General features: G+C 36.0%; 1 protein-coding gene across 4 annotated transcripts in view; it reads left to right on the top strand.

Annotated features, from left to right (window-relative positions):
- The window catches only part of Stxbp4 (syntaxin binding protein 4), a 166,621-nt gene that overhangs the window by 89,719 nt on the left and 62,091 nt on the right, over positions 1 to 14,811 (top strand). For 3 of the 4 annotated variants that reach the window (XM_010620205.3, XM_010620204.3, XM_010620203.2), the window contains exons 14-16: positions 6,640 to 6,756; positions 7,946 to 7,995; positions 9,963 to 10,096. In XM_010620205.3, coding sequence (XP_010618507.1) covers positions 6,640 to 6,756; positions 7,946 to 7,995; positions 9,963 to 10,096 — 301 coding nt within the window. Of the gene's footprint in view, positions 1 to 6,639; positions 6,757 to 7,945; positions 7,996 to 9,962; positions 10,097 to 11,246; positions 13,006 to 14,811 lie in introns of those variants that run through there. The other variant, XM_010620206.2, reaches the window with a different exon arrangement.

Here is a 14,811-nt window from a genome sequence, read left to right as displayed (position 1 = left end):
TCGACGCGCCACACAAGGGCCGGGGAAAAAAAAAAAAAAAAAAAAAGAATTAAATTCTGCAGATATACCAAGTGAGAACAAAACTAGTTTCAGAAAAGCAATATTTAGGAAAAAAACTAAAGCTTTTTTAATTTAGCTCTTAAGAGTCTCTAGCACATTTCTCACGTGTATTCACTTAACCCGGTTCCATAAGAAGGCTGAATGAAGTCCCATCTTCCTTTTATGACACCACGAGGGCGGAGGGAGTCTCGTTGAGAAAGTATTAACACTTTTGACTGTCACATACTTTGTTCATTTTTCATCCAGAATTCACACTCTGAAAAAAAGATGTGACTGTGTTGTGTAATTTTAACCAGATTATGAAAATATTTGGGGAATTATCAAAATAGTAAAAGTTCAGATTGTTTTCATAACCATGCTTTTATTATTCATTATAATTTTTTCTTATCTACTTAGTTATTTGTTTGAGGTTGTTTTTTTGTTTTGTTTTGTTTTATTTTTTGATACCAGGGATCCAGCTTGGGTCCTTGCAATTGCGAGGCAGGTGGTGGAACCACCAAGCTAAATCCCCCGCCCTGAGGTTGTTTTTTTGTTTGTTTGTTTTTTAATTCCCTCTACCTTAAGAAATAAAATATTGCAAAATACTTTTAGAGTCACAGTGCCCCTCTCCAGTTGCATTTCTCTCTTGTCCCTTTAGGTAACCACTCTCCTGGATTTAGTGTTTTCTGTTTTCTTGTTGTATAGCTGTTGTTTTGTTTTGTTTTTTGTTTTGGTCCCAGAGATTGAACTCAGGACCTTGTGCTTGTGAGGCAGGCATTGTTGCCACTGAGCTAAATCCCCAGCCCATATTTTCACTACATTTTTTTGGGTTTTTTTTGATACCAGAGATCAAATTCAGGACATTGGGCTTGGGAGCAGGCTTCCACACCACTGAGCTAAATACCCGGCCCCCTGTTTTCTTGATAATCTAAATTTTTTTAAATATATGGATATATCTCTTAAAAGCTATGACGTATAGATTTGTTTATTTATCAACTTTATATAAATACAAATATACTATATAGACTACTCTTTTTTTAAGTCAATATTTTGTGTTATATTTCAGATATTCTAAGTTTGTAGTTCATGTCTTTTATGTCCTCCATTGTATAGATACACCACAGTATATATCTTCATTCTGCATTCAGTGGTCCATCTGGTTACTTCTGTCGTCTTCTACTATAGTTCTTGGTGCTAAAAACATTTTGGAACATCTCTCCTGTTCCACATGTGTAGTGGTAACCTGCCAGTAGAATGACTAGGTTGGATAATTGTACATTCAACTTTACAAGGAGATGCTTCATTATGTTGGAAAGTGTTGACACCACTTTCTACTCCCACAGTAATGAATGAGAAGTACCATTTACCCCGCACCTTGCCAACCATTTGTTGGCTTTTACTTTTAATTTTTGTGAGACTGGTAGGTATAATAAGTGTTATATTATAGGAAAATGGATGCATATTGAGGATATACTCTTAAGTGAAATAAATAAGTCACACCTGTGTAAATACCAAATAGTTTCTCTGGTGTGAAAAGCTATAATTGTAATAAGATCCTAACGGTATAATTAACAATGTGAAATAGGAAGAAAAGGGCTAAAGGTGTAGGGGAAGTGGGAAGGGTAGGGGAAAGGAAATAAGGGGAAAGAAAAAAAATATGAGAAAATGAAAACATGGAACTAAAGTGTTTGTAAATAGGGAAGGGAGGAGGGGGTGAAGGGTGGGCAGGGGTGTGGGGAAAAAATGAGAACCAAGAACTGTCATGTAAAGGTACAAGATCCCAATGATGAATGTAACTGTACTGTGTACCTAAAATGTACCAATAAACTCAATGAGGAAAAAAAATGTGTTATATCCATTTCCCTGGCAACTAATGACTTTGAGGCAGTGATGGGCTGGGACCAGTGGATGACTGCATGCATCGCCATGTTCAGTGACGTTGGGTTGTCAGTTTGAAGTAGGCTTTGATTGAAATATTTATACCCCCAATGCTATAAACCAGGGTTTTGCTCCCAACCGCCAACACACAATTGAACATATATTTATGTATTTCTGAGGCATTTGTGTTTCTATGTGAAATGTCCCTTTGTGTCTTTTTTTTACCACTTTTGCATTGAGTTTTTTTGGGGGGGTGGGTAGAGGTGTGTCAATGATTCTAGCACTTATCAATACTTTATTAGGTTATATGTCTCAAAATTACTCCCAAACACGTGGCTTGCGTTTTCATTCTGTGCTGAAATGAACAAGAGTCCTTAATTTTTATACGGTCAAACTTTTTATTTCCCTTGGGTGGAAATTTTAAAAGTTCTTATCTCCAGAGAGATAAAGAGTCTCCTTTATTTTTGGGCCAAAAGTTTTAAATTTTCAATCTGTCTGTAATTGGTTTTGTGGCCCTGCATAAAGTGGGGATGCCTTTTTCATTATTTCTTTACTCCGAATGTATAACTGTCCCACCACCAATTATTGAGAAGCTCCTTCTTTCCTAGTTGAGCTGCAAACCAGGTTTCCTGTATCAAGGTTTCATGTGTATGTGGATCTCTGTTCTTTCAATGGTCTATATTTATTCCTCTGTGAAAAACACAGTACGTTATTTACTATATCTTGTAAAACGAATCTTGATATCTAGTCATACTGCCTAGTTCTTTTTCTTTTAAAAGTGTACTGACTGTATGACACTTTCTTCTTTCATCTATTTTAGACTCAGTTTAGGAAGCCCAGCAAAAGAAAACCAATTGGAATTTTTACTGAAATTTCCTCAACTATATTTGGCAAGAACTTACCTATTTATGATTGTCTTTATTTATGAACACCATCGAGGCACAGAAAGGTTAATTGCATTGTGGCCAGAGAATACAGTGTACAGAATAATCACTCCTCAAAAATCTGTTGATGTTTGCTTCGTGGCTTACTACTTGGTGATCACAGAAGCGGTAATTGATCTAGAATAGAAAAGAGCTCTGCAGTTGTTGGATACTCTCGTTCTGTATACTCCCCTAAAAGGGGCATTAGGGGTTTATTCCTTCTCTATATTCGTTTTTCTGCCTGCTTGAGCCATTGGTTACTAATGTTTTAAAAAATTCTCTTTTGGTTTCTTTTTAAAATTTTTATTTACGCATTTTGGAGTAATGTTTTCAGATGAATTCGGGCTTGGAATTATGTCATCATCTTTTATGAAAATGTCACGACTCTTCTATTTAGCAATCTCTTTTTCCCTTACTGCCTGCTTTTGATTGATTTCACGTAGTCACACAACTTTCTTTTGGTTGGTGTTTTTTCATCCTGTTTATTTTTTATCCATTTGAACTTTTCAGTGTCCTTATATTTTAATTATATCTATGATAAACAACACGTAGCTGGGCTTTTCCCACCATTTATTAAGCTTTGATTGGTAATTGGAAGGATCTTTCTATTTATACCCTTCTATTTAGTAAGTCATCTAGCTTCATTTCCACCCTCTCATTTTGTTCATTTTATTTGCCTTGTGTATCCTAATTATTATTTTATTTTGTGCTTTTTTTTAATGGATTCAAGTTTCTTCTTTGTCCTGCTGCCTAATTACATACATTTCTCTGTTCTGGTTTAGAACTTCTATTTTTTAATGATTATTCTAGAAATTTTAACATTTAACTAGTTGTAAAATGAATCAGTGACTTTCCTCCTTCTAAATGTTGTATGTACTTTAGAATAATCATCTCTACTTACTCAAATTCTGTTTTTGTTAATGTTTTAGCTGTCTTGATTTTCTACATTTTTGCCTTTTGTTTTATTTTGGTTTTTGTTTTGTTTTCAGTGGTGGTCCTCAGAGTTGAGCTCGTGACTTTTTGCACCAAGCAGATATTCCAAGACATTTTTATTTATTTTTTTAATTTCAAGACAGGGTCTCAGTAAGTCACTAAATTTCCCAGGCAAAATTTATTTAGATTGACTCTTTGTTTACCATTCCCTGTATTCAGCATTCTTCCTTACTTCTCAGACTTTCGTGCTAAGATCATTTCCTTCCTAAAGTACATCATATAGGAATTCATATACTGAAGATCTATTGGTAAATTCTCCATTTATCTGTAAAATGTCTTGATACAACTCTTATTCTTGAAGTATATTTTGGCTACATTGAGAATGTTGTTGATTTTTAAATTCTTTCATCGTTTTTATTTCATCGTTGTGATGTCAGCGATCAGTTTGCGATCTCCTCTATATGATTTTAAGATCTCTTTGACTTTGATATTCAGTATTTTTCCTCAGTGAGTCATGTGTTGATTTATTTTAATTTATGCTGTTAGAGATTCTTTGTGTGCCTTGGTCTGAGGAATGTAGTGTCTTTTGCTGTTTCCAGAAAAACCTAAGCTATTTTTTTTCATTCGTTCTAGTTGCACTTCTGTAACGAGAATATATATATATATATATATAATCGATCTTGCAGCTGTTTTCTCCTGACCTCTTCTCCTCTGTTCATATTTCAATTTTTGTATTTCTATTCAGCTATAAGAAGTTTCTTTGCCTTTGTCTTCCAGTTTACTCTTTCTCTTTTCAGCTGTAACTAATTGGATGTTAAACCCATAAATCAAGCTTGAGGGGGAGGTAGGGTTTGGGAAAAAATAGGCAAGATATACCATGTACAGGTGCAAATTCCCTATGATGAGTGTTATTATGTATGCCTAAAATGTATCAATAAATGTTTTGCTATTAAAAATAATAAATGTGAGTTCAATCCCCGGTACCAAAATAATAATAATAATAATAGTAATAATAATAATAAATGTAATTATGACTACATTTTTATTTTTTCCACTTATTTTTGTCATCTGGGTTCATTTGGATAGCTTTCTTGTCCCTTTATTACACAGTTCTTTCTTAAATTTTAAAACATATTTATATCACTTTTATTGCTAAGACAAAATACCCAACATTCACAAGTTAAAGGAGAAAAGATTTATTTCAGGTCACAGCTTGTAGGGGTTTCAGTCATAGTTGGCTCCAAGGCAGGATGCCATGGCAGGGGAAAAATAGGAAGGAGGCAGCAGGAAGCCTGCCTTCCATCGTTCCCTTTCTGATCCATCCAGCTTCAAGCTATTGATCGGCACTACCCACATAGGGTGGGTTTTCCATTATCCATACCCAGAACTATGCTAAACCAATTTAGTTATCATACAGCCTTCAGTGCAATTCAGCATCCCACACTATGATCCAGGCACCTTCCAAAATCTACACCTACGAGTGCATGAGGCTTGGGCGGGGGTTATACCCAAGCCATGACAATGTTAAACGTAATTACTTTGTATTATACATCTGACCACTCTGATATCTGCTTAGCTCTGATCCTATAGTGTTTGCTGTGGTGGTGGTTTTCATTGTTTTATGGTACTGAGGATTGAGCCCACGGCCTTCACAGTGAAATTCATCCCAGCCATTTTCTTTCTTTTCTTACTCCCCTTCTTCTTATTCTTATTACCATTCCTCCTCCTCATCCTCCTCCTCCTTTTCTTCCTCTTCCTTCTCCTCCTCCTCCTCCTTTTTCTTTGATAGGGTCGCCAATGGCTAAGTTGCACCGGCCAGGCTCAAACTTGCAATTTCTCCTGCCTCACCCTCCTCAAATGCAGAAATTACATTGTGTACCACCATGCAAGGCATAACCTAGTGTATTTCTTTTAGCTAACTTTAATTCATGGAGCTTATTTCTTCATATGTTTAGTAATTTTATTTTCAGCTTTAATTGAGTTTATTGGTACATTTTAGGGATACAGTACAGTTACATTCATTGTTGGGATCTTGTACCTCTACATGACAAGTCTTGATTCTCCTTTTTTCCCCTTATCCCTGCCCTCCCTTCACCCCCTCTTCCCCTCCCCATCTACAAATACTTTATTTTCATCTTTTCATTATTTTTTTTTTACTGTGAGGTCATGTTCTATTGACATTTTATTTGGGGATTCTTTGAGATCTGAGTTTAGAAAACAGCTCTCCAGAGGAATTTTGTTTTTGTTTTTACTAGTATGGGAACAATTTAAACTAAATTTTTAGATCATGAATTTTCAGGCCCCCCAGGTAATATAAATTCAGGCCCCAAACTTGCGTGAGTACAGGCTTGTGGTTAGAAATGATTCAGGAGAGACTTATTTTTCTCACTCACCAGAGCCCAAATCAAGGCAGTGCTTACTTCTGTGAAGACTGTTTCCTCCTAGTTTACCCATTAAAGTTCTTCCGCTTGTTGTTTGTGACTGCTGAAAGTCTAAACTGCGGGCCACCAGGGATCAGCATCACTCTCAGAGCAAATTATGCTTTGGTGCTCTCTCACCCCAGTGGCTTCTCTCTGCATTTCTACCATTTGCCTCCATAGAATTCCTTTATTTCCCTGCTAGCTCCACCTCATGCTGTATTGCATTACAGTGTGTGCGTGTGTGTGTCCAGTGTTTTTACTTCTGTGGTACTAGTAAGGGATTCTATCTGCATCCTCTGACAAAATCACAAGAGATGTGTAGCAACAAAAAAAAAAATAAATGAAGTGGTAATATTCAATGTAAGCTTGTGAAAATTGAAAATAGGAAACCATAATGTAAAAATCAAAGCTATGGGTAAGATGCTACCTTTGATATCTCATTCTAGGGAAGTGTTCAGGATTTAAGAAAAAGAATCACAGTGCTTGACTGTCAATTGCGGAAGTCAGAAATGGCTCGAAAAACCTTTGAAGCATCCACTGAAAAGCTCCTTCATTTCGTAGAGGTAAGTTTTTTTTTGACACACTTGGCTCTCTCTCTCTCTCTCTCTCTCTCTTCAACATCTGTGGATTTAACCAACCACAGATCCAAAATATTCAGGAACCAAGAAATTCCAGAAAGTAGCCAGTTATGGTGATGCACACCTGTAATCCTAGCACTTTGTGGGGCAGAGGCAAGAGGATCACAAGTTTGAACCCTCCTGAGCAACTTAGTAATTTAGCAAGACTCTGTCTCAAAAACTTTTAAAAGGCTGAGAATGTCGCTCAGTGCAAAGACTTTGGGTTCAATCCACCATACCAAAAAAAAAAAAAAAAAATCAAAAGTTCTGAAAAGCAAGATTTGAGTTTATCACCCACCAGGCACTACACAATCCACACAAATGAAGTGATAGGTAACCTCCCACCCTTTCACAGATTCTCAGACACTCTCCAGGACTGATTGCTTGAACATCCTTCATTTGTATTCTGAATAGTTAGGCATACAATGGTTCCTTCTGTACTGAACATAATACAGATTTTTTTTTCTTATGATAACTGGATAAACATAGAATATAACAGCTATTTACATAATCTAGAGGTGAGTTCAAGTTCATGGGGCTAGACGTAGGTTATTTGCAGATGTGCTATCCAGAAATTTTATAAGCAACTTGAGTATCTGTGATTTTATTATTCTGGGAGGCCCGAAACCAATCCCCTACAGATACTAAGGGGTGACTGTGTAGTATATTATGTTCGTTTTTAAGAAATATATAAGCAACTGATGTAGATAAATACTGCAGTGTTTGGTGGCATAAATATGTTTTCTGGTCTCAAAACAGCAATGCTGACTTATAGTCAGATTTAGACTTGCCTTGATAATGAAAAGACTGGCTAACATTATATAGATTATTAAGAGAAATACTTGAGACAGAGTAACATGATCTCAAATATATACTGTTTTTAATGAGTGCTTTCCTAAAAGTACTGATACCATGTAAGTATGATTTCATAAATATTAACCTTATAACCTTGTGTTTTTATAGCTATTATATTCCTGAGTAAAATTGCATGTTAATACAATGTATTCTCCGAAATAACAGAAACCTCTGTTTACTCAACAGAGAGGGACTTTGTAAATATTAATTATGCACGCAAGAAAAGACATTTTTTAAAAGGGTCAAACTTTCTTGTCTCCTCCTTCTTATTTGTTGCTAGACTATTCAAGAAGTATTTTCTGATAATTCTTCTGCTTTATCAAATTTAAGGTAAGAATATTTAAGTACTTTCTACAGAGTATATCCACTAATTAAAGTAGCCCTCCAGAAATTGTAACCAATATACTAAAAATCTCTTACATGGTCTTAAGATGTTACATAATTACCATTTGATGCCGTTCATTAATGCCTTGAAAATAAGTACAAGGACATATTGGTTTTGATCACATCTCTGTAAAAGAAGTTTCTGGAAATAGTTGATCAATCATTGTACACTCGTATTCTGAAATTGAGGTAGAGATCACTTATCCTGTTGTCAAGAATTCTGTAAATATGAGATTAGATTGAAGTCCACAAAGCATCCTGTGTGTGAATAATTGTTAGTGATCACAGGTGTCGTGCTAAGGGTCAGCATCAAACAAGGAGATCAGTGATTTTGTCAAGTAGAATTTTGTATAAACGCATTGATGCAATCAGTTTCTTTCGTTTTCATCATTTGGTAGATAAAAATAAAATAAATATGTTTGGAGGATACACCTGGACTTCCTTATTAGTCATAATGTTTCAGATTTCTAGTTTCTTACTTGGAACTACAAATACACAAATAACATTCATTCCAAAGCACAAAGTTATGGTCATTCTAATTCATGATGAAAGACATATACAGCTGAGACGTTCCTGTTTGTACATTTTAGAAGTAGTTTTCCCTCTCATCTTATAATAACTGCAACTGATTCTAAATGTCTTGTTCTCGCAGTATCATTTTCAGAAACATAGGAAAATTGTACCCTTTAGTTTGAACACAACATTCTAATAAAGCAAATAAATGAAGATACCTTAGGTTTCCATGTAGCTTTTTTTAAAAAATTAGAATATCTACAGTGGTCACTTTTAAGTTCATTTTAATGTAATGTTTTATTTCTTGTAATGATGGAATCTGTTGTTATTCATTCTGCTTATGATATAATTATATGAAGTCGGTGCCATAATTATGATTCTCAGTAGGGATCTCAAAATACTCATATTTCCCTTACATGAGTTACTTGTGTCCCCCAGCACCACCACTCTCCAAGTTTTTGTTGTGCCCTGCCTAATTAAAAGAAATTTGATACTAAATCAACAGACATCAAAATTAAGGAAACTGTTTAAAAGCCTGGGCCTGCTCTTGCTTTAAACTATCTATTGGGAAAAAAGCAATTTTAAACAGCTACGTTAAGCAACTTTTCATCACACCTCGAAAAGATAAACATTAGCAAAATCTGGTTCAGGCTCTGTAATGTACCTATACCTTCTGTACAAACACTGGAGGCAAGTCTGTGTCTTTTAATTTGAAAATTGATTCTTCATTTTCTCCTTAAGACAGTGGACTGTAATTGATGGTTTTATAATAGTGTAAAGTTGTCTCTTCAAGTATAAGTTTTATAGAATGTTTTTTTAGGGACAATCTTGTGTGTTTAATTATATCAGAATGTATTCATTTCCGATGATGACATTTGATTGTTTTTTTTAAGTGACATAAGTGCTGTAGGCTGTTTTAGAGTTGATAACAAGTGGAAGAGTTTAAGAAATAATTTCAGGAATAAATGTATATATCAAATTTATATCCTTACTATAAGTAATAGTATATACCTCTCTAGTAAATTTGTTTATATACTTAAATTGAATTTAAAAAAAAAAAACAACAAAAAAATGGCTGTACCATGTTAGCAAAACACACACACACATTGACAAAACAGGCCCACAGATTGCTTTAGGAGAGAGGCCATCCTTCGTTTCCTTTCTCCCTATGTTTGGAAAATCAACTTAATTTTTAAGATATTCCTATTTATTGTATAATAAAGGATTGAAAGCAGAAGTACTGCTCTGTGTAAATTACTTCATGGATGGCTGTAAGAATGCACTTTCCCTAGAAATGGAAAATGTTTATACAAATTTATAACAAATACAAATTCAGATTTAGCAAAGACGGGTATTGTTTGTTACATAACACTTTCAAGTTTGTTTCATTGCCCCCGCAGTGAAAGAAGAACCATGCTAGCTTCTCAGACTTCCCTCACGCCACTGGGGAGGAACGGGCGGAACATCCCAGCCACCCTGGCCCTGGAATCTAAGGAGCTCATCAAGTCTGTTCGTGCCATACTTGATACGGATTGTAAGTTCTCCCGATTGCTTTCCCCTTTTTTCCATTACTCTCTTAACAAAACAAGAGAGAAATTCAAGTCTCCCAGTTTAATTTCATGAGATACGTTGGCTTGCCTAAAGTAAAATTGATAACTAATCCACAAAAAGCTCAGTGCACCAATTGTAGGAGAGAAATATTTGATTCATTCTTAGAGTTTAAATGTCTTCTAACTGATTGAGATGGGATAAATATAAGAATAAATGCAGAGCAATGCTGAAAAGTCGGAAGGGTTCAATCAACATTGTGGAGTTTCAAAATAATAGCAAACAGATGGAGTAACAATGAAGGTACAACCCAGCTGAGCAAAAGATCCCAAGACAGGTGAAAGACAGACTGCTGAAACAGTGTGTTCGATGGAACCATTTGCGGGTGGCATCTGCAGGATCACAGTCAGGGAAGACCCGGAAAAGATTCTGGGACAGTCAATATGGTTGTTAATGAAAGTCCTGGGGATAAGCTGAACTAGGTCCCTTGTCTTCAGAGCTGCTGGCTCAGTCATTGACACCTCATCCAGGGCCAAGAGAATACAGTTTTTAGGAACTATACATGTTCTGTCACTGCCTACCCCTAGAGTCAGCATTGGACTAGAAAGAGAAGCAGAATAATGCTCTAAGTAACTTCCAGCATCTCAACAGATAGAAATCCTTGGGGGAAAACTTAAGTTATTAGACATTTTCATCTTTCCCTTCTCCTGTCTCCCAGTACTTTTGCCTCTTATTTCAATTCCCTTTTTATAACCACTAACCTAACCCTTTATTTCCCTGCAGTGAAAATTATAGGCAATTTCCCACCTCTATCCATTATTTATAAAAATCAATAACATGTCCTAACTGTATTATAGGGAAAAAATTAGAGGAAGGTGCTCTGTAATAAAACAATATATATTTCAGTAGGTAAATTTTGGGTACAGCTATGCTGGAAGATATAATATCTCAGATGCTGGCTTGCACCTATGCATACAGCCTCCACAAATATGATTATAGACTGATGAAGGGACATTGTAATTTCAACTTCAGTGGCACATGGATATTGCCATCAGTAATATGATTGTCCATAACAATGAACGACTCTTGGTAAACTCTGAACAAAAGCAAATAAAATCTTTTATCAATTTTCCTAGTGACTGACAAGCCTGGAAAAGTTAATGTATATTAAAACCATGCCAAAAAATGTGGAGTTCGTCTGAAAACAGAGTTATATTCCAGTCTCACATAACCAAATGGAAATTTTTTAACAACCTGAATCAGAGAGATGTGTGACAGTTAACTGTGTGAATTTGACTAGCACAGGCCCTGCCAAGGGAAGTAAAAACACTTCTGGGTGTGTCTGGGTGCAGCATGTGTACATGATTTGCAGTACAGTATCTGGTCCCTGGGCTCTTCTTCTCTGGCACTGACCCTTGCTCTGCTTGGCCAACATGAATTGAGGAGCTTGACTCCACCAAACCTTTCCACCATGATGTATCTGTTTTGGATGACCGTGGACTGCATCCTCTGAATCTATGAGCCAAACTAAACCTCTCCTCCTTTCATTTGTGAGTGTTAGGCATTTGTCCCCACCAATGGGAAAGTTGACTAATCCAAGGATGTGGAACATAATGTTTGTTGTGCAGGACTATCCAGTGCTTTCTATAATAGGATGGTTAGCCTTCCTGTTGCTCTTCCTCTCCAGGCCCAAAATACCCCCAAACACTGTGACAAAAGATAATGCCTCAGAAACTTCCAAAAATGTTCCTGGGTATAATAACATACTAAGAACCTCTAATATTGACCTTCTCTTCTAAATAATGAATAATGAATAAGAATCATGTAATAATGGTCTATGGATAGGAAGAGCTACATAATAGGGATATTTTAGACAAATAAAAAAATAGTCAATTAAAGAGAATATAATGTTTTGAACGTAACTATATTTTTGAACAAAATGTAATTGTACCTAAGGAGTCAATAAGATAGTATATTTATAAGACATAGCTTCCATAAAAAACTTTGAACAGAACTTTTGAAAGTAATTTTAAATATCTTTGTCTAGTGCACAAAATACATAGTTACCACTCAAAATACAGAATTACCACTCAAAATTTGTTACAAAGACCAAATAATATAATTTTTATAAAGCAACTACCCCTACCACATTTCCTTGCACAAAACATATTTTGAATTGTAGTTGAACTTCATACATAACATTAACTTTTTATTAGCTGTTCTATCCGCCATCGCTGTATAACAAAAACCCCAAAACTGAATGGCTAAAAAAAACAATTAGTATTATTGCTGTATGATCCCGTTGGTTAAATGAGGTTGACTAGGCAAGTTCTTCTTAGGGAGCACTCATTGGTTACAGTTAAGGGTCTGCTGAGATTTCAGTCATCTGATGCCAGTCCCCGGTAGGCGTGCCAAATGAGAGCCCAGTGTGGGATAAAAACTGCAACACCAAAGTATCCATGGCCTCTCTAGCAAGCAGTCCGCTAGGTAGTTAAATTTATTCTGTGGGGATTAAACTTCAGCACAGATATTTAAGTGAGCAAGATAGAGGCTCTATCCATTTATAAACCAACCTCAGAAGTCACTCAGCCTCCCTTCCAACATATTCTTTTGATCATTCAACAGAAAGAGGCTGTTATGGCTTGCATGGAGATGTCCCTCCAAAGCCTCATATGGTCATGGGTGGAAGTTTTGGGAGGTGGCTGGATGTACAGTGTGTGATGCCAAGATTGATTCGAGGTGTGATGCTAGGATTAAAGTTACCCACCCTGGGTGTGAGTGCTACCCACCCTAAGGGCAGATAGCCTGGATAGAATGTAAAGCACAGAAAAAGGGCTGCTGTTGCCTCTTGTCACTTCCTGCTTGTTACTTGCTGCTTGCTGCTTCACTGCTGGCTACCTTCTCTCTGCCTTGCTTTGCCATGAACTGTTTCTCCTCTGTGGTGTCCCTCTGCCATGCCACCCTGCTTTGGAGCCAGCTGACTGTGGACTGAAACCTTTACAAACTGTGAGCCAAAATGAGCCTTCCCTCCTTTACCTTTGAGTGTTAGGTATTTTGTCTCAGCAACAGCAAGGAGAAAAATAACTAAGACAAGGGCTTCTACTCCACGCCGGGATGAGGAAGTGGCAAGATCACATTGTAGAAGAGCATGTAAGCAGAAGTCATTCTTGTGATCATCTTTGCAGAATACAGTTAACGTTTGTCAGATATGTTAGTTTAGTTGTGATGTCTCAATTTCATTTTTACAAGTATCCTTTATATACGGCCTGTTAGTAGATATTTGATCTATTTTGTCATTGTTTCTTTCCTTAGTGTCTATCTGCTGATTGTCTAGTGAACAGATATATAATGTTAAGTGAAATAAGTCATGCACTCAAGCTTAAATGTTGTACGTCTTCTTTTATATGAGAAAAACCAAAGTATAAATAATTTAAAGAGCAAAATTAGGAAACAACAAAATAGATCTTTTGCAAATAAGAAGGGAGCCAAGAGATGGAAGCAGAGCGGAGGGAAAGGGCAAGTAAAAGGAATTAAGATGTGTTATGTACATGTGCCAACTCCCCATGAGGAATGCAGTCATTGTGTAGTACCATCATGGACTAACGCATTTGTTTTTATTTCTTAAAAAAGCAAAGATAAATGAATGGGTAGGTGGATGGGAGAATGGATGGAGGATAGACAGAAAATATTCTACTAATTGTCAAAGTAATAAATTTTGAATATGGTTCTGGGTAGTAAATAGCTTGGCTTGATGGAGAGTAACTTTTAAAGACCTTTTGGGCCATTTTTGATTTTAAAAATACGTTAATCAGGATTGGCAACCTGGTCTCTAATAGGTATCTGCTCACTCTATACAATTAGTGTATTTTTAAAATTTTGAATAATCTAATACATGTTTAAAAAAGCAAGGTACATGTCAAAAACCCCTACGAATTCATTATGGAAAGAAATTCTGTGGGCCCTTCACAGGGGTAAAAATAATGTGTTACACATAAGCTCAGAATTTCGTGTATCAAATGTTTTCATGCTGGGAAGGGCAGAGTGGAGGGGAACACCTGCGAAGGCATAGACCAATGGACACTGCCATCGTTAATGTTAATCACTTTGCTAACATTAACCTTCATTTCTGCCAGACATGATTATTCAAAGAAAATACTTGAAATTCGGCAGAACTTCTTTGAAAGGGAAGAGAAAAATTACATGTGCATTTTTTACCCTTTTCAAGATTATACGTACCTTGCCATTTAAAACTGACAATTTCTGTGTTGTTTCTTTTTATTTAAAATACAACTGCTAATGTTGGCATATTTCACAAGTAGTTAAAAAAAAAACTTTATCAGACATATCTTGTTAAGTTAAATAATTCAGAGAAACTCAGCTCATTTTTCTTCTTCTTAAGCAGTGGGGTTTTCTATGTGTACAATGGGAAACAGAGCATTATGACATTGAGATAGATAATTTAGCCACAAGCCCCATTTCATTTCCTTTGCCATAGCTATCTGGTTATTTCAAGATAGAATTTGAAATGTCCACTTGGGTAAGTGCCTCCACTTTGGCTTAATAAAAGTGTACGCTAGGATGTCACATTATAGTTTTTCCTCAGAAAGCTGAAGTGTAAGATTCCTTGAGTTTTATAGCTTAAAACCAGGCTCTAAGGCCTACCTAAGAAGACAGACCCTTTCTGGATCTGAAATCTGATGA

The sequence above is a fragment of the Fukomys damarensis genome, unplaced genomic scaffold (genome assembly GCF_012274545.1).
Source record: "Fukomys damarensis isolate Sample0158 unplaced genomic scaffold, DMR_v1.0_HiC HiC_scaffold_13, whole genome shotgun sequence".
Lineage (NCBI taxonomy): Eukaryota > Metazoa > Chordata > Mammalia > Rodentia > Bathyergidae > Fukomys > Fukomys damarensis.
The sequence above is the reverse complement of the archived record's forward strand: the minus strand, read 5'-3'. Positions and strand labels throughout refer to the sequence as shown.